General features: G+C 34.7%; 1 protein-coding gene across 4 annotated transcripts in view; it reads left to right on the top strand.

The window, feature by feature from the left end:
- Erbb4 (erb-b2 receptor tyrosine kinase 4) overlaps positions 1 to 18,154 on the top strand; it is a 1,030,419-nt gene that overhangs the window by 701,525 nt on the left and 310,740 nt on the right. For all 4 annotated transcript variants that reach the window (XM_013011535.1, XM_013011517.1, XM_013011544.1 and 1 more), the window contains exon 5: positions 5,197 to 5,262. In XM_013011535.1, the coding sequence (XP_012866989.1) occupies positions 5,197 to 5,262 (66 nt within the window). The remainder of the gene's footprint in view (positions 1 to 5,196; positions 5,263 to 18,154) is intronic.

The following is an 18,154-nucleotide window of genomic DNA, read 5'->3' as shown; positions in this document are numbered from 1 at the left end:
TCTGTGAAGTCCTCACTTAGCATAAAAAAAGAAAACATACTCCTGGGAGTAGTTCATAAAACTAAATCACACTAAAATCCAACTGATATATAAAGTCTCTTTTCCTCATGAAATCAAGACTGCTGAAAACAGTTTCTCTGGTCACCGAAAGGAGGAAAAGATTGCTCCAAAAGATTAGACCTTTGTGTCCATTGTCAGATACAAAGGAACTCCAGAATTCACACCTCTTCTCTCCATTGAAATGCTCTTGGGTGATCTCATTTTGGAGGGCACAGAGGTAACTCATTGCATTCAGAGTGCAGCAGAATTCTAAGTTGTAAGGCAATAATAGAGATCTAGCTCATCCTGGCATCCTCCACTCTTTTTTTCTAGATTAGAAGATAAGACTTAAAAATTGGTATTTGTTGGCTTTTCTCCTTAAGCCCATAGGGAGTCATCATCTTTAATGCCATAATACTTAATACCCAGAAAAAAGAAGGTACACATGAAATTATTGTGAATAGATAAACAGAGGTGAGGAAGGAAAGAAAGCTGGTAGGAAGTTTTGTTGTTTCTCCAAATTTGGAAAGATAATTGTTAAGGAAGCATTATCTCCAAATACCTCTTTTACAGTTTTGTGTCAATTATGGGACTACAAAGGCTACAAACCTACCCTAAAACATGTAACATTTCAGAAAATGACATGATCCAGTTATCCATAAGAATTTAAAGTGGCAGATCTGAAAGTGTAATAAATAGTTATTTCTAAAATATGTTGACCTAAGATTCAGGTCAGATGTTGTGATATTTTCTTATAACAACAACCCAGAGGGAAAAAATGTTGTTACTAGTACCATATATTGTACCATTTGGAAGATCCAATATCAATTGAACATCTGGGCAGATTCCAAGAGTCAAAGCTCCGGAAAGACCATGAGATGAAACATGGAAGGCTGAGCCGCTACGCACACAAGCACTTTCCATTGAAACTCAATAGTGCCATGGCAGTCATAAAATTCTGAAAGCTGTAAGCCATGAGAGCTTCCTGGGCATCCAAAGGATGAAGAGATAATGGAGGATGGAGTAAAACTCTTGAGAAGCAGCTGCTGGTGGTATCTTTGTGTTCCACTAATAGATAGTTTTGTTCCAATGCAAGTGAAAAATGGAAACTACCAAATAAACTCTCCTAAGATCAAGTAGACAGTTAAGATTGTTCCTTAAATATGTGTTTATGTGTTTGAGTGTGAAACTTCATCATTTGTTCCCAAGTAGACAAGCCTTGTTCTGTTGTGAAGAATCATAAAAATTTCTATCCATAGATGTTTTAAAATTTAAAATTATTTCAATTGTTAAACAAAAAATGTAATAAGTTGTATATATTTAGGAGTTTTCCTTTCTGAGCCTGAGATCAGATCTCTGAAGGGTCAGTTGAAACTTAAAAAATAAGAAGTCAGAATATTTTAATCGAACCAAAAAAATAAAATAGAAGGAAATGTTCAAAGTATTAAAATGTAGGTAACTGCTGGGCACCTGTAATCCTAGCTACTCAGAAGGCTGAGATCAGAGGATTGGGATTCAGAGACAGATTAAGGCAGAAAAATCTACAAGATTCCATCTTCAAGTAAATAGCCACACTGAAGATGTGGCTCAAGTGGTAGAGCATCAGCCTTGACCAAGCAAGCCCAGTAAAATGTAGGAGTTCAATTTCTTGAACCAGAAAAAAAAATAGAAAAGAAAAGAAAGAAAAATGGCATTTCTGTTACTGATGTTACTTAGGTGGTAACATACTATGTTCTTATGTTCTTATCTTCCAACTCAGTAGTGTTAACACAAGAAAGAATAAAGCTAAATATTTTATTAGCTCCAAACACAATTAAAGAAGTCATGGATTCCATGGTAGATTATCTTCTGCTTCAGATAACTTCAATTAACAGGCCACTTAATGAGCTGATTTAAAGGTTTCTACTACATCTAAGAAAACACATTAGTATTAGCTACTTCTTCATAAAAAAGTTTGGACTCTAGAAAAGTTGTTACTGCTTCCACTTTGTCTAGCAGTCCTTGCTAATTTCCACTGGTATAAATCAATTTAGACTTATTAGCTTGGTACAAAGGAACTCCAGTAAGTTTTTAATAATAATTATCATTATCACTGATTAAAGTTATATTGTTCAGGCCAGATGGAGTACTTTTCCTGTCAGCTAGAATGAGCTTGCATTATGCAGTTATAATGTGCTTAGATCTAAATAAACAGATGGCAGAGTGACAGGATATTATACACTGTGACGTCAGTGTTAGGGCCTCACAAACAGACTGCTTGAAATAAACTGCTGTGATGAAAGTCCTCCTACTTCTGGAACGATAAGTATGGTAGTACCTGAGTACGCTTCACTTCCAGGGGTCAACCATCAAGATGGCATGTGTGCCTCAGACAAAGTATCTGCTGTCACACTGAAAACGCTACAGAAGGGAATAGGAGAAACTCTAGGGCTCCTTGGTACAGCCCGAAATTTTCTTTATAAAGATCCAGAAACACAAAGTTGACAAATGGGATTGCATGAAGTTGCAGAGTTTCTGCATGGCAAAGGACATAGCTAGCAAGATCAATAGAAAGCCCACCGATTGGGAGAAGAGCTCTACTAGCCATAAAATGGACAAGGGTCTCATATCTAAAATATACTTAGAACTCACAAAAGCAAATCTCCAACAACAAATCCTCAAAGAAACAACTGTCCAATAAATAAGTGAGCAAAAGACTTAAAGAGAAACTTCTCTGAAGAAGAAATAAGAATGGCCAATAGATGCATGAAGAAATGCTCAACCTCTCTAACCATGAAAGAAATGCAAATCAAAACAACATTGAGATCCCACCTCACCTCAGTTAGAATGGCTATAATTAAGAATTCTAACAACAGCAGATGCTGGAGGGGATGTGGCCAAAAGGGAACCCTACTACATTGTTGGTAGGAGTATAAACTAGTTCAACCACTGTGGAAAGCAGTATGGGGGTTCCTCAAAAGACTCCACATAGAGCTCCCATATGACCCAGCAATCCCACTTTTGGGCATTTACACAAATGATCACAAACAAAGCTATAATAAAGCTACCAGCACAAGTATGTTTATTGCAGCATTATTTACCATAGTTAAGATATGGAACCAACCCAGATGACCCTCAGATGAATGGATCAAGAAAATGTGGTATGTTTATACAATGGAATTCTATGCCTCCATCAGAAAGAATGACATTGCCCATTTGTTAGGAAATGGAAAGACTTAGAAAAAATTATATGAAGTGAAGTAAGCAAGGCCCAAAGAAACATGGGTCCCATGGTTTCCCTTATTTGCAATAAATAGTATAAGTCCAGGACAAGAAGAGAAGGTCAAAAGCTGTATACATAGGACCATATAAGATGATGTTAAGTGAAATGAACCCCAAGATAGGGACACAATTTTTTTCTTGCTTGCTATTGTTTTTTTAAACATATTTAAAATATACTATGTGATTTTTTTTGTTTCTCTTGTATGTTCTTCCCCCATGGTGTAAACCCTGTTTTTATTGTATTTGATGTCGATGCCCTGCATCTTGTATATACATTTTTTCTTATTTGGGGAGGGGAAGGAAAATAACGAATGCTGAAATAAGGATACAGGTTGACCCATTTTAACAATGAGATGTACAAGACACTATGTTGAAAACAAACTTTACAACTTGGGGGAGGGGGAGGGAGGATTTGGGGAGGTGGGGCAGGAAGGGATGATAGGGGAAAAACAAAGGAAGGGGTAACAATGCTCAATAGGAAATGGACTCATTGCCTTACTCATGTAACTGTAACCCCTCTGTACAGTATTTTTACAATTAAAAAACATATAAGAAAGATTTAAAAAATAGAAAGTGTCTGCTGGGTCTACATTTTAATCCTCAAAGCCTGTGTCCTGGTAGCTTCTCTCAAGTGATTTCACAGGAAGAAGAACAATATTTCTAAGTAAGAACTTCTAAACTGAGGACTTAATAACTGTAAGTCAAGGATTGATGGAAACTTTTGGTATAACTCTACTTGATAATCTTTATAAGACGACTAAGTTTGTTAAACATTTTGAATTCATAATTGAAGCTGGACACTAATGGCTCAGGCCTATAATCCTAGTTACTCAGGTAGCCAAGATCTGAGGATCATGATTCGAAGCCAGACCAGGCAGAAAAGTTCATGGGTGTCTTACCTCCACGTAATCATCAGGAAACCAGAAGTAGAGGAATGACTCAAGTGGTAGAGTACTAGTCTTGAGTGAAATAGCCAAGGTAAAAAGTGAGGCCTTGAGTTAAAGTCCCAGAACTGGCATATACATTCATAAACACACACACACACACACACACACACACACACCACAACATATTATGTATCAGAAAATTAACAGAGGCTTTAATAAGAAGTTTGTTATAAAGAGTATTTGGCATTTATTACTGTTAAATATATTTTGTTTAAAAATAGACAATTTGCATATAGATGTTTTGGGGAAAAATTAGAAACAAGTTTCCAAAGGGTGATTTGACATGATTTATCCTGTTTGAAGTTTTTATTGTTGAGTCATTCTAGCAATCTCTCTTTGGGACAACTGTTTGTTGAAGCCAATATTTCTATTATATAATACTGGTATTGAAGGAGTTAAAGGCTGATATCTGAAAATTCAGTTGATGTCAATAAAAAATCTTACATGTGTCTTTTTCAGTACTTAAATTAAGCTTGAAAAATTACATTTTAAGTGTTTGATTTTTGCTGCTTATTTTACTGTGGTAGGATGGCATGTGCTTGAAAGAATATGTCCTTGTTCTCATAGACGTCATCATCTTTTAAACTCTTAAAGTTTTGGTATCAGTTAGCTATGAACTTTGAAAATTACATCAAGTAAAACAGATCAATAGACCAGCAATCAATATTGAATAGTGAAAGTGGAATTTCTGAAATTGTGAATTTCAGAGAGAATTCACAAATTCATCTATTCCCTTTTCATAGTCATTGCTGGGAGGATTTCACATACGAACACCATATTTCAGTTGCACTTGTTTTGCCACTTGTGTTTTATAGGCTATGTCTTAGCACTAGAATGACATAAAAACCTCATAAAGAAGCATGTGTTGTTTTCTCGTTTTTAGAAGTTACACCCCTCCATGAATAAAAAATGTAATATGTGTGACTTTTTTCTCTTTCCTCTTCTACAGGTGGACGTTGTCATAAGTCCTGCACTGGCCGGTGCTGGGGGCCCACTGAGAATCATTGCCAGTCATGTAAGTATTCTAGTGCAAAGCATTGAGACTTGAAATGCTCAAGGGATTTCAATAACTGATTCTTCTCACAACTCTCATAACTGCAACATGAAAATGAGCTTTTACCTTTTGGTGATGAATTTGTTTCTTCCAAGAAACTACCTAATTCCATTGCTGTTGAATGAAACATAATATAATTGCCTCTTATATTTCTTTGTGGTTTCTAGAGTAATGATCCTTGCAGCCCAGCTACAGTGAAATCTATAGCTTCAGTGTCTGTATATTAGCATGAGTAGGAAATCCAATTTTTTTTTACAAATTAATGATAATTCAATTTGAGGTAATTTGTATATCTCAGTACCTTCCTTAATACTTATAGTTAATAATTTAGACAGCGGAAAGTTAAGAAAGAAAGGTACTGTGGACACACTCTATTCCAGGCACTGTTCTAGGTTTACATATAAATGATGTAAAAGATGGGTAAATATTCACTATCAATAAAATTAAATCTATCCTAGAGAACACTTCTTACATTATATATTACTAAATCTAAATATGTAGCTACTATCATTTGAAATAAAATGACAAGGCATACTTATTATAAAGATAAATATCTAATAATTTTAGTACTCTTAAGGCCATACTTTAGCCAGGGCTAACTTTCATTTTTTGTTTTTGTTTTTATTAATAAGTATTTTATTGTGAAAATACCATATAGAAGGGTTACAATTACATGAGCAAGGTAATAAGTGCATTTCTTATCAGCATTGTTGCCTCCTCCTTTGTTTTTCCCACTCATTCATGCCCTCCCATCTCTACAACTACATTCCTCCCCCCCCAAAAAAAAAAGTTGTAAAGTTTGTTTTTCGACATACATCTCATTATTGCAATGCGTCTGCCTTTATCCCTATTTAAACAATTTGTTTTTCCCTTCCCCTCACCAAATTATACCAACATCAAATACAATGAAAACATGGGTTATACAGTGGGGGAAGGACATACAAAGCAACAAAACAATCACCTTATAAATATGTTAGAAACAATAGCAAGAAAAAAAAAAGCTGGGTGCCGGTGACTCACGCCTGTAATCCTAGCTGCTCAGGAGGCTGAGATCTGAGGATCACGGTTCAAAGCCAGCCCGGGTAGGAAAGTTTGTGAGACTCTTATCTCCAATAAAAACAACTAGAAAACTAGAAGTGGCATTGTAGCTCAAGCAGTAGAGTGCTAGCCTTGAGCTAAAGAGCCGAGGGACACCACCCAGGCCCAGAGTTCAAGCCCCATGACTGACAAAAAAAAAAAAAATGTTCACAAACAAGACCATACTAAAGCTACCAGCACAACTATGCTTATTGCAGCATTATTTACCATAGCTAAAATCTGGAACCAACCCAGATGCCCCTCAGTAGATGAATGGATCAAGAAAATGTGGTATATATACACAATGGAATTCTATGCCTCCATCAGAAAGAATGACATTGCCCCATTTGTTAGGAAATGGAAAGACTTGGAAAAAATTATATTAAATGAAGTAAGCCAAGCCCAAAGAAACATAGGTCCCATGATTTCCCTTATTTTCAATATTTAGTATATGTCTGAGTCAAGCAGAAAAGGTCAGATAATGTGATGTTAGGAAAATGAACCCTAAGATATGCATTTTAAATGTTTTTTTTCTTTCATGCATTTGTTTCTAACGCAATTATAAGATTATTTCTTTGTTGCTTTGTATGTCCCTCCCCCCACAGTATAACCCCTGCTTTCACTGTATTTGATGTCGGTAAATTTGTGGAGGGGAAGGGGAAAAACAAGTCGTTTAAATAAGGATACAGGTGGACCTGTTGCAACAATGAGAAGTACAAGTTGTCATGTCGAAAACGAACTTTACAACTTGGGGGGGGGGAGGACTGGGTGGGGGGGAAGGGAAGATGGGAAGGGATGGGAAGGGTAAGCAAAGGAGGAGGCTACAATGCTTGATAAGAAATGTAAAATGTACTCACTATCTTGCCCATGTAATTGTAACCCCTCTGTACAGTATTTTCACAATAAAAAAATTTAAAAAAAAGAAAAAAGAAAAAAATTGTGTTATTGTCTTGGGGTTCATTTCACCTAACATCAACTTATATGATTTTTTTCTGCTTGTCTCAGACATATACTAGTTATTGCAAATAAGGGAAAGCATGGGACCTATGTTTCTTTGGGCCTGGCTTACTTCACTTAATATGATTTTTTCCAAGTTGTTCCATTTCCTAACAATGTCATTCTTTTTGATGGAGGCATAGAATTCCATTGTGTATATATATCATATTTTCTTGATACATTCATCTACTGAGGGGCATCTGGGTTGGTTCTATATCTTAGTTATGGTAAATAATGCTGCAATAAACATAGTTTCTTTTGAAATGGAAAGCAAGCTGTATATCTTTGTAAATGCCCACAATCTCAGCATTAGGGAAGGTGAAACAAGAAGGCTGAAAACGTGAGGCCACCCTTGGCTGTATAGCAAGTCCCTTACTCAAAACCAGCAAACCAACAAATGAACAGATAAAAATTTCCCATAAAACAAGAAAAGGAAATACTTTGTACAAATGTAAATATTTCTTCTCTATCCTGAAATACATATATGAAAATATGTATGGTGACAATTTTATGAACACAGAAGACAGAGTAATTGTTAAAGATTTTAACATGCTAAATTAGCATGGATATTTGTGGAAAATTATTAGAATGCTAGATAAAGTTTAAAAGAATTTATTTTGCCTCAGTTCATATCATTTTATAGATTCTGTGTATGAATTACCAGTGCTATTAGATCTTAAAGAGACATTTGTAAGGTTAAGGGCATGTATGCTTGCAATTCATAATTACACCAACTTGAAGTTTGTCCTCTCTGTAGATGCTTTAATAATTACCAGGAAGGATATATATACATGCCTGTCTGCCTTCCAAGGACAAAATAATGTCTGATCAAGTCTTTTAGGTCTTTGTCAAAGGATTAGATGAAAGATAGTATCTCATTGTAGATTTAAATAAACTTATTTAATAGACACAATGTTTTATGGCAGGTATGTTTTGACCAGAGTTTTAAACACAATTCTAAAGTAAGATTAGATTACTGTGTGAAATCTATTCACTAAAAGATTTGGAACAACGTGATTATAGGAAAGAAGTTTAAATTAAGAGGCACACGGTACAGGGGTTGACATTGTAGCCATGTAAAATAAGCTGATCTCTGAAATCCTGAACTGTTCAACACACTGTGATGAAGCGACAACTAGACTTGGAAGTCGTTAAGGCATGGAGAGTCAGTTACTTCCTAGAAACTTAAAAATGAGCTATTACCCAGTGACTTGATTACTGACTTCATTTCTTTCCTTATTCACTATCAAGTGAATCAAAAAGGCTTGTCTATAAGCTAGGTATTGTGGCTGGGCTGCTCTCGCAGGATTACCCAGATTTTGTCTCCTGTCCAGGGACTCTGATAGATCTATGGAATGAATGTGGCTTAGATGTAACAAATGAGAATATTGGAAGTGATGTCTCTCTTCTTCAATTGTAGGAGGGCTTTAAAATGTCTGCTCAATATTCCTCTGGCACTGGATCTAAAATTTGGATTTCCTTATGCCTCCCAACTTTCAGAATCTCCTTTGGTTTTGGTTGCCTTTGAATTATTTTCAGGGTTTCCAGGGTGGGGGTGGGGGTTGGCAGGTAAGGAACATTCTAAGCAAGGGCAAAGAAGCTCATGCCATTTTTTCTAGACCAGAGCATTTTTAATAATACTCTACATAGGCAAAAATCAAATAATATTATTTTTAATTGTTCATTGTACTTTGTCTCATTTTATACTGTTTTGTAGCAGTATATTTAGAATATGAATGTATATGTCATCTATTTAAATATGGATATTGAATGTCTCTAATTGGGATGTGTGAGTGAAAAGTTTGGAAATTACTCTGTTAAAGCAGCATGAATGGGTGAAGAATGTATATATATATATGGGTGTTAACCATACTTGATTGAAAATTAAATTTTCCTTCCATTTTTATATTTTTTAAAACAGAAACTTTTAATAACTTTTAGTTTATATCAGTACATCTGGTCATGGTGTCAAAAACTTAGACAAGTCATCATTTCTATGCACATATTATTAAATAGTAGACAACTTTCAGGATAATTAATTGCCAGGCTGAAAAAAAATGGTTTTCTTAGAACGTTCCATGTCTAGATGATCTCTCTCCATGGCTCTTTGTTGTATGGGACACTATGCTTGGTCACAAATGAGTTTTTCAAGCAGAGATTTTGTTCCTCTATACCAGTTGATAATGTCTACATGTTTTTGTCTGTTATAGCAAAGAGGGGTGGGAAAATACCCCCTAGTGCTCCAATCATAAAGACCCAGGCTGCTACTTAATACCCTATAATAATCCACAGGAAAGATCATCCTACTTACAGCCAAGAAGAATTTACTCAGCAGAAAATACTGGTAGTTTTAAGGGTTGGTAAATCTTATCATAGAAGTAAAGACTTGATCCAGCCAATAGGAATCTTACTCCCAGACAGTTTAGATTAGGGATCTAGAAATGCTGGTGATGCTACAGAGATGTTAGACCTAATATATGGATCCATTTCTGGCCACTGTATGTTAATGAGAAGCAGAGATAACCTGTCTCCAGAGACACTTTGAGAGTGAAGCAGTCATGAAGAGATTTGAGGAGAGAAGGTAATATTCTTTGATAGTTTTTAATCTCCGAATTCTCTGGCCTTCCTGGTGTCCAGCTATATTCCTGTCTTTAGGTTCCTGAAGAAAATAAGCTATATATTTCTAGAGCATTTTAAATATCATATTTTGGACTCAGGGTGAGGCTTAATGGTAGAATTTTTGACTAACAAATGGAAAGTCCTGAGTTTAAGCCCCAGTACCAAGAAAATAAATAAATGGAACTTTACTCCATTGGCCTGTAATCCTAGCTACTCAACAGGCTGAGGTCTTAGGAAACTGGTTTGAATCCAATCTGCAAAGGCAAATCCATGAGACTTTTACCTCCAATTACCCACCAAAAAGCTAGAAGTGGAGGAATGGAACAAGTGGTAAAGTGCCAACTTTGAACAAAAAAGTTAAAAGACATTTTCCCAGCCCCGGAATTAAAGCCCTAATATAGGTACAAATCCCAGCATTGTACAGTTTCTACCAGGACAAAATGACTCGATCTTTGGAAATCTGTTACAATATACTCAAAATCAAAATAATTATATTTTCTCTAAGAAGTTTTTATTTATTTTTTCAATACTGCAGTTTACAGTCAGGGCCTTGTGCTTCTTCAACTTACTAGGTCAGTTTGCTTGCTCAGCTGGTGCTCTACCTCCCAGTTTACACCTGCAGCCCCACTTTTTGTCAGTTTGGAGAAAAAGTCTTGTGACTTTTCTGCCTGGGCTGATTGGCTTCCAACCACCATGATCCAGATCTGTTTCTTGAGAAACTAGATTTATAGGAGTGAGACACTGGGACTCAGGTGTTTCAGCTGCTATTCCTTCTACTCTTCCTCATCTCCCTCTTCCTCTTCTTCCTCCTCCATCCACTTCATTTTCCCCCTTCTCCCCCTCTTCCTTTTCCTTCTTTTCCACCTTTTCTTTCCTTTCTTCTCCTCTTCCTCTTCCTTCTCTTCCTCTTGCCGTCTCATAAATGAATAAACAAGTGCACTACAATAATGCAGTTACAATACTTAAATATTTTTGGTACATATTAACATCTTAATAAATAATAGCTGATGCTCAAGTGAATAAAAGTATATTAGAAAATTTAATCCATTTTAAATCTGAATGTGGGAGAAAACTCCCATGGGGCATTTTTCCATGAAGTCTACTGACACCCTGTGTCTAGGGAAGGAACAAGCAAAAGTCCCAGAGCAAAGAGCAGGCTGTTTGCCTTTGACATTTGTCTTGTCCTTCCTTTTCTCCTTTCTTGAGTTACTTGAAAGACATTATTATATATTTTAAAAGCACAGCATCCTAAGCAAAATATATTTTACAACTTCTCAGAGAAATACTGTAAAATTTAAAGTTTAGAATTCTGGCTACATTTGTGTCAGAATAATTTCTTATTGTGAGTGATACTATAAGAATCTGAAATCTCTAGAGATTTCATAGAGGTTTAACATACATAATCAAAATATTCCTAATGTTTTCTTTAGTTTTTCAATGGCTCTCTGTTGAGTTATATTTGCACATGGGAAGTCCACTTGAGATGAATTTATATCTGAACCATGACTTATTATAACATGTAAAAAACATGCTGTGAAAGTTTTCAATAATATTCTGTTTTATTGCTTGATTATATTAATGTACGTTTTGGGAATCTCACATTATTTACAAATGATTTCTTTCCCCATGACTGAAATATGTTCCCTTCACTGAATATTTTTTGAGAAGTATTCAATTTCATGTTTTCCTTATTTATTGGGAATAATTTTTTTAAGATTTTCTCCAATACATTAAAGTCAGTCACCAAGCTAAGGAAATTGTATTGGGAATGTATTTCATTCACTTACTTTCCCACTGCAATGGCAATGGGCTGGGCTTTTCCTGTGCTAATGATAGGTAAGAAGTCAATTGGTTGAAAATGTTTCTGATTGGATTCATGGGGGAAACACAGATACCGGTCACAAAAATGGTGATCTTTGGGAATGCTTGGCAAGAGGCAGAAGCTTCTAGAGTCAGGAATAAGAAAAATGCTTAGGTTCTTTGTAATAGCGTGCTACGAGGGACAGAGGGACGGTGGGAGGTATGGAGCACGGGAATCCACAGTTCACTATAGACAGCTGCTCACATGCAAACTTTCAGTCAGAAATTTTATTCAAATTTTGAACACTTGCAGTATAGTTTAGTAATATTTTACAACTTATTTCACCCACTGCTTTGGGTGTTTGTGTGAATGTATCCTAAATTATTTCGGTGTGTCATTGTGTTTCAATAGTATTTAATACCATTCAGATTCTACATTATGACAAGCAAGCAATTTCAAAATATTTTTTTCTCAAGTAGTAGATATGCTTTTTTTTCTAAACAGATTATTAAAAGGACTCTCTAAATGTGAATGCACTTACATAAATCTGATGGAACCTAGATGCTTACTTGGTGTTTTGCTCTCCTGATTTTCTAAGCAATTTGAATTTATTCCCCTTAAATCCTTCTTGATGCTTGAACATCTTGACCCTATAAGCCTAACATGACTGTTTCTTGCTTAACCACAAAGGGTCAAAGCACAACTTAGGCTGGTATTACAGAGAGCTGTATTACATGGGGACGAGCGATTCTGACTTGAAAGTTCTTTTAAGCTCAGTTAAATCGTGGCTGCCTTGCTCCACGGCACAGCTTAAGTAAATTGATTCAGTGGATTAATGTAGTCATGTCAGGGGAGACAAACTTATCTTCTATGTGAAGTCTGAAGCTTAGAGGAGTATTATTTAGCAGGCTCACTGGTAAGAATGACAATGCCCTCCTATTCATAAGAACTGAGTTTTGAGGTCCGGGCTGTATAGGTGTAAGTGTGAGAGAGACTAAACTTGAAATAAGTAATAATGATTAAAGGAACAAAGTTATCTCAGTTCCTGCAAGATATAAGAAGCATGCTTATCGCATTTAAAATAGAAACTGCTTGTCCTTTTTTTAAGTCTTGAGAACAATATTGAGCTAGCTCTCTATACTGTATTATCAGAATCCTGTGGTTTCATTTTAAATATTCCTTTGTCCTGCTGGTCCCAAAGTCAACTCATTTACTCACTGTATTTTGAATGAGAAGGGAGAAAAGAAGTTTACGTGAGATTATTACAGTTTAATTTTTTCCTAACTCTGACATACATTTTGCATTAAAGTAGCCATCACTGTCTTCAGTTACAGGTTTTATAACTAGAATATTCTGGGCTGATAAAAAAATACACTTCTATATCTTCTAAGTTGTACAAATGACATTTCTTGCCTAGAAATAAACTGAGAAGTAGAAGTGTCCCTGATAGCAGTTTGAAAGATATTTGTCCCCTAAGCTGAAATATTATAGCATAAAAAATAATGAGGAAAAGCACATTTCAGATACTAGAATGAACACAGATTTTTCTTCTGCCCATTTAATTCTCCTGAAATTGATCAAGCTGAAGCATTACTGTAACCAAAGTAAAATTGGTGGGTGAATTTGCTAGTCTATATTTACTTACTTACTTTCTTACAATAATCTTTATGGATATAACAGCAAAATTAACACAAGTAGTATATTTGTTCTGTTGTTAATAATTGTGAATATAGTATTGGTACACTGATAAAACAAAACCTTGTAAACAATCCTTTCTATTATTTCTTATTTCTCTAAAGAGACCATAGAATATGGTAGGAAATTTTAGAACTTATTTATCAGTCTGTTCTTTATGCACTGATACAAACTTCTTTAATGATCTCAGCACAAACATTTAACTTCAGGCATTCTTTAATTTTGCCAACAAATAATAAGCATTAAGAGAATAATGGTTCATGGTAAAACAGTAAAGAGCTAATGAAATTCAATGTTTGGTAAAGAGGAGACATTTTTCTTTTACTTCCAGTTGCCTAGTATCTATCTTCTATCAATGTTATAAGCATGGGAAAGATTAATTTTGCAGTCTCTTTGTAAATTTACCAGTTGATATACATTTTGCTAAAACCTACAGAAAACAAGCAATCAGTTTCTTACTAATTTATTTTGAGCATGGAGAAAACTATTTAATAATGGTAATATTTGAAAAGTTTTGGTTTAATAACAAGGGAGTGAAAAGAAACACAATTGTAGAGGGCTGTATGCATCTATTCAATTTTAGGAAAGTTTTCAACTATAAGCACAACTCAGTTGAACTAGAAAATTAAAATATAAGAAATAATTATTTTTGATCCTAAGAATTTTATCAGGAAAAAGTAGCAGCTCAAAATTAAGTTTTATATGTCTCCATGAAATTCTAAAAGTTTCCTGCAGATTGTAAAATCACAGTGACAAATGACAGCGATAATGAACTAATTATACCTCATATATGCATACACATAGTTTGTATAAAGCATAATTGTGTTTACAGTCTTTGAGCAACAAAAAGAAGGTGTCAATGTGGTAAACATCCAATTAGAGCATAGAAAAGCAAGTAGGAAAAAGAGCTGAACCAGCTTTCCCGATCAATCAAGGAAGCAGAGAGCCTTTGTTAAAGCCAACATTTTTAATTAAAACTCGTGTATTTTGCTAATAACTTTGCATGTCTGTAAGGCTTTCTTATTGATTTCAATTATTTTCTAGGTTCCCTTTTTTGAGATTTATAGTTTTTGGAGATATTGTAAAATTAAGAGAAACATTATATTGGACTAATTACTTGAATGCATTTAACATTCTGGTGACCCAAACATTGACTTGCAGAAAATGAAAAAGAAAAGTCTCTCCAGATAGGCTGTTCATTCTGATACTATATTGATAATATTTGTTGTACTTGATGACTTTCCCCAAAGACTTAAAACCAGATAGGATAGTTTTTATGTTAACTATGGGAGATATTGTTTTCTGAATCACTTTCTAGTTTGTAATTTAATGTCATTCAGGAGTTATTGCTAATGCCACACTAAACACTCATGGGCCATACAAGAAATAATATACAAAATTGTGTCTGCTAAAAAAAATTAAAAAAAATTGTGTCTGCTTACTAGACAATCTGTGTAGGCCACAAAGCAAAGATAAAGAATGTTTGTAAAGGTCAAAAAAGAATATTGAACTGGTGACATCAGGAGACTGTAGATGAAATCCATTCTCTGAACAGGATCGATTTCTAAAACCTCAGTTTCCTACAATTCTTAGTTTACCCAATAGGAGGATTTAAAAATTAATGATTTCCTTGCCTGCTTCCTTAAATGATTATAGTATTTGTGTATGTGTCTGTGAACATTGATTCATTGTGCATGTGCTTAGCATATACACATATATCATTGGTTATGTAGACATTGATGACACTGATACAGATAGTTTGGGGAGAATGTTAGCTATTGTCTGTGGTAAGAAAGGTCATTTAAGCATGGAGACCAGACTGATCACCTTTGAAAGATTTTCAAAGAGGACATGGAGAAGAACCTTTGGAAATATCTGTCCATGTAACTATTAAACTTATTTTTATGTTATATATATAATTTTATTTTATTGTAAAGATGCTGTACAGAGGGGTTACAGTTACATGAGTAAGGCAATGAGTACATTACTTGTCGATCATTGTTACCCCTTTCTTTGTTGTTGGCCCACTATCCCTTCACTCCCCTCTCACTATCCTTCCCCACACCCCTACCCCAAAGGTGTAAAGTTTGTTTCCAATATACTGTCCTGTGGGTATCGTTGTTGCAATGAGTCATCCTGCGTCCTTGTTTTCAGCGTTTTGTTATTCCCCTTCCCCTCCCCAGAATAGACAAATGTATATACAGGATATAGAGTACCAAAATTGAGTACAGTGACAACAGGGGATATACCAGAGGGGGAAGAACATACAAAGGAAACAAAAAAATCACATAGTACATTTACAACATTAACAACGAAGACAAACCTCTGTGTCCATATCTTGGGGCTCATTTTACTTAGCCACATTTTATATGGTTATATGTACATAGCTTTTGAGCTTTTCAGCTCATCTGATAAGATTATCCCATATGTATACTAATTATTACAAATAAGGGAAACCATTGGACCTAAATTTCTTTGGGCCTGGCTTACTTCACTTAATATGATTTTTTTCCCCAAGTATTTCCATTTCCCAACAAATGGGGCGGTGTCCTTCTTTCTGATGGAAGCATAGAATTACATTGTATATATCTACAGAGGAGCATCTGAGTTGGTTGCATATCTTAGCTATAGTGAATAGTGCTGCGATAAACATAGATGGGCTGATAGCTTTAGTGTGGCCTTGTTTGTTTTCATTTGGGTAAATGCCCAAAAGTGGGATTGCTGGGTCATAGGGAGCTCTATGTGTAGTCTTTTGAGGAACCTCCATACTGCTTTCCAAAGTGGTTGAACAAGTTTACACTTCCCCCAACAATGCAGTAAGGTTCCGTTTTGGCCAGATCCCCTCCAGTGTCTGTTATTAGATTTCTTGATTATAGCCATTCTGACTGAGGTGAGGTGGACTCTCAATGTTGTTTTGATTTGCATTTCTTTTATGGCCAGAGAAGTTGAGCATTTCTTCAGGCGTCTATTGGCCATTTATTAAACTTATTATTTTGTTTATAGGGTCGACAATTTATTCTGATGATGTCTTTGTATCAAGATTGACAACTATCATCACAGTAACTACCCTTATCACACAGGAAATTCCAAAATGATCTACATGTGGCAAATAAGATATTCATGTTTTGTTTTTACTACAGGACAGGGAAATAAAACAAAGGACAGTTAAAATAAAATAAAGCAGAATAGTTAAAATAAAGCATGTGACTTCATTAAATGTTAACATATCACACTCAAGGCTAGGGAATCTGATTATTTGGTTAAAAGCATCTACTGACATTATTCTGAGATGTACTGTCTTATATTACAAATTCTTTTGTTAGATTGGAGGATGAGTTCAGTAGTCTGTATAGTGATGACAGAGCATCAGGAATAACTGGATATGGGTGAATTTCCCTGTTGTTAATCCATAGTATTTCTCATGACCTATAGTAAATATGAATTTCCTAAGCATCAGGTTTTTTAATATTATATAGTTCAATCCAATATACATTTGTATATAACTTTAAAATTTATGATATGATCATACTGCTCTTCTTTGTTACAAGGGATTTTCAGAATAAATGGTTCTTCAATTAATTTATGGTGAGGTTGTAAAATATAGAGCCAAAAAATGTTTTTCAAAAGCAATCCTCATTTCTTGGTACCTCAATGAAGACAAGTATTTCAGGTTATCTAAAGTCTTTTGACCCATGAAGTTTGTTACAATGAACCTAATAGACAGATGTGACCACAAGAATACTCTCAGGTTTCATCTGATTTCAGCATGGCTTTAGATAAAATGTTTGTTAGTCAGGATAATTAAGTTCTTCCGAAATGAGAATATTACACATGACTGATATAAATGTAATTTCTTTGATTAGCATACACTGAGGAAGGAGGGACTGAAAGGCAGAGTGACATTTACAGGCAGTTCCTAATAATTTAAAATAGAAATCACACTAGAATATTTCACCAAGACATAAACATGGATGAAGAGTCACATACTAAAATGTAAAGACTTATATTATGAAAATATCAATTTTTTGAAACTTAAGCTATGCCTAACCATGTTTTTTAACAGCTAATATATTTGCTTTAACAGAATAAAAATAGTCCAAAGAATCTCTGAAAGTATATTTAATAAAAGAGAGGCAGGGATTTGAAAAGAGCTATGTGGAAAGATTTTCTCTGCCAAATATTAAAATGTTGAAGGTAGTAATTATGAGGACAGGACGATGGAGGTTTTCCGCTTGGAATTGCTCCACTGTATTCAATATAAATTCTAAATGGAAGCCAAACAAATATAGCAACTTAACTTTTATAAAGTTTATATTTTTAAGACATGGAGAAGCATAGACTCTTTGATAATTAGTAACAAATGGCTCTGATTTGGAATAAAATCAAATTAGAAATCTACCATAAGACAAAACAGGAGAGAACTTCTACATTAAAATTTCTAAAGGCATGAGATAGACTATAGATTATAGATTGAATATAGACCTAGAATTTTAAAATGACGAGTTAAAGGACAACACTGAGAGAATATACTGATAAAAATTACAGTGATGGCCTCTTCACATAAAATTCATAAATTAAGAAGGAAAATATTATTTTACATCATAGCTTCATATTTCAAAAGTTTTGTAAAGCTAAAGTACAATTTATACCCCAAAATCTTTAAAA

Source organism: Dipodomys ordii, unplaced genomic scaffold (assembly GCF_000151885.1).
Source record: "Dipodomys ordii isolate 6190 unplaced genomic scaffold, Dord_2.0 Scaffold1, whole genome shotgun sequence".
Classification (NCBI taxonomy): domain Eukaryota; kingdom Metazoa; phylum Chordata; class Mammalia; order Rodentia; family Heteromyidae; genus Dipodomys; species Dipodomys ordii.
Note: the sequence above shows the minus strand (reverse complement) of the source record. Positions and strands in the feature narration are given on the sequence as shown.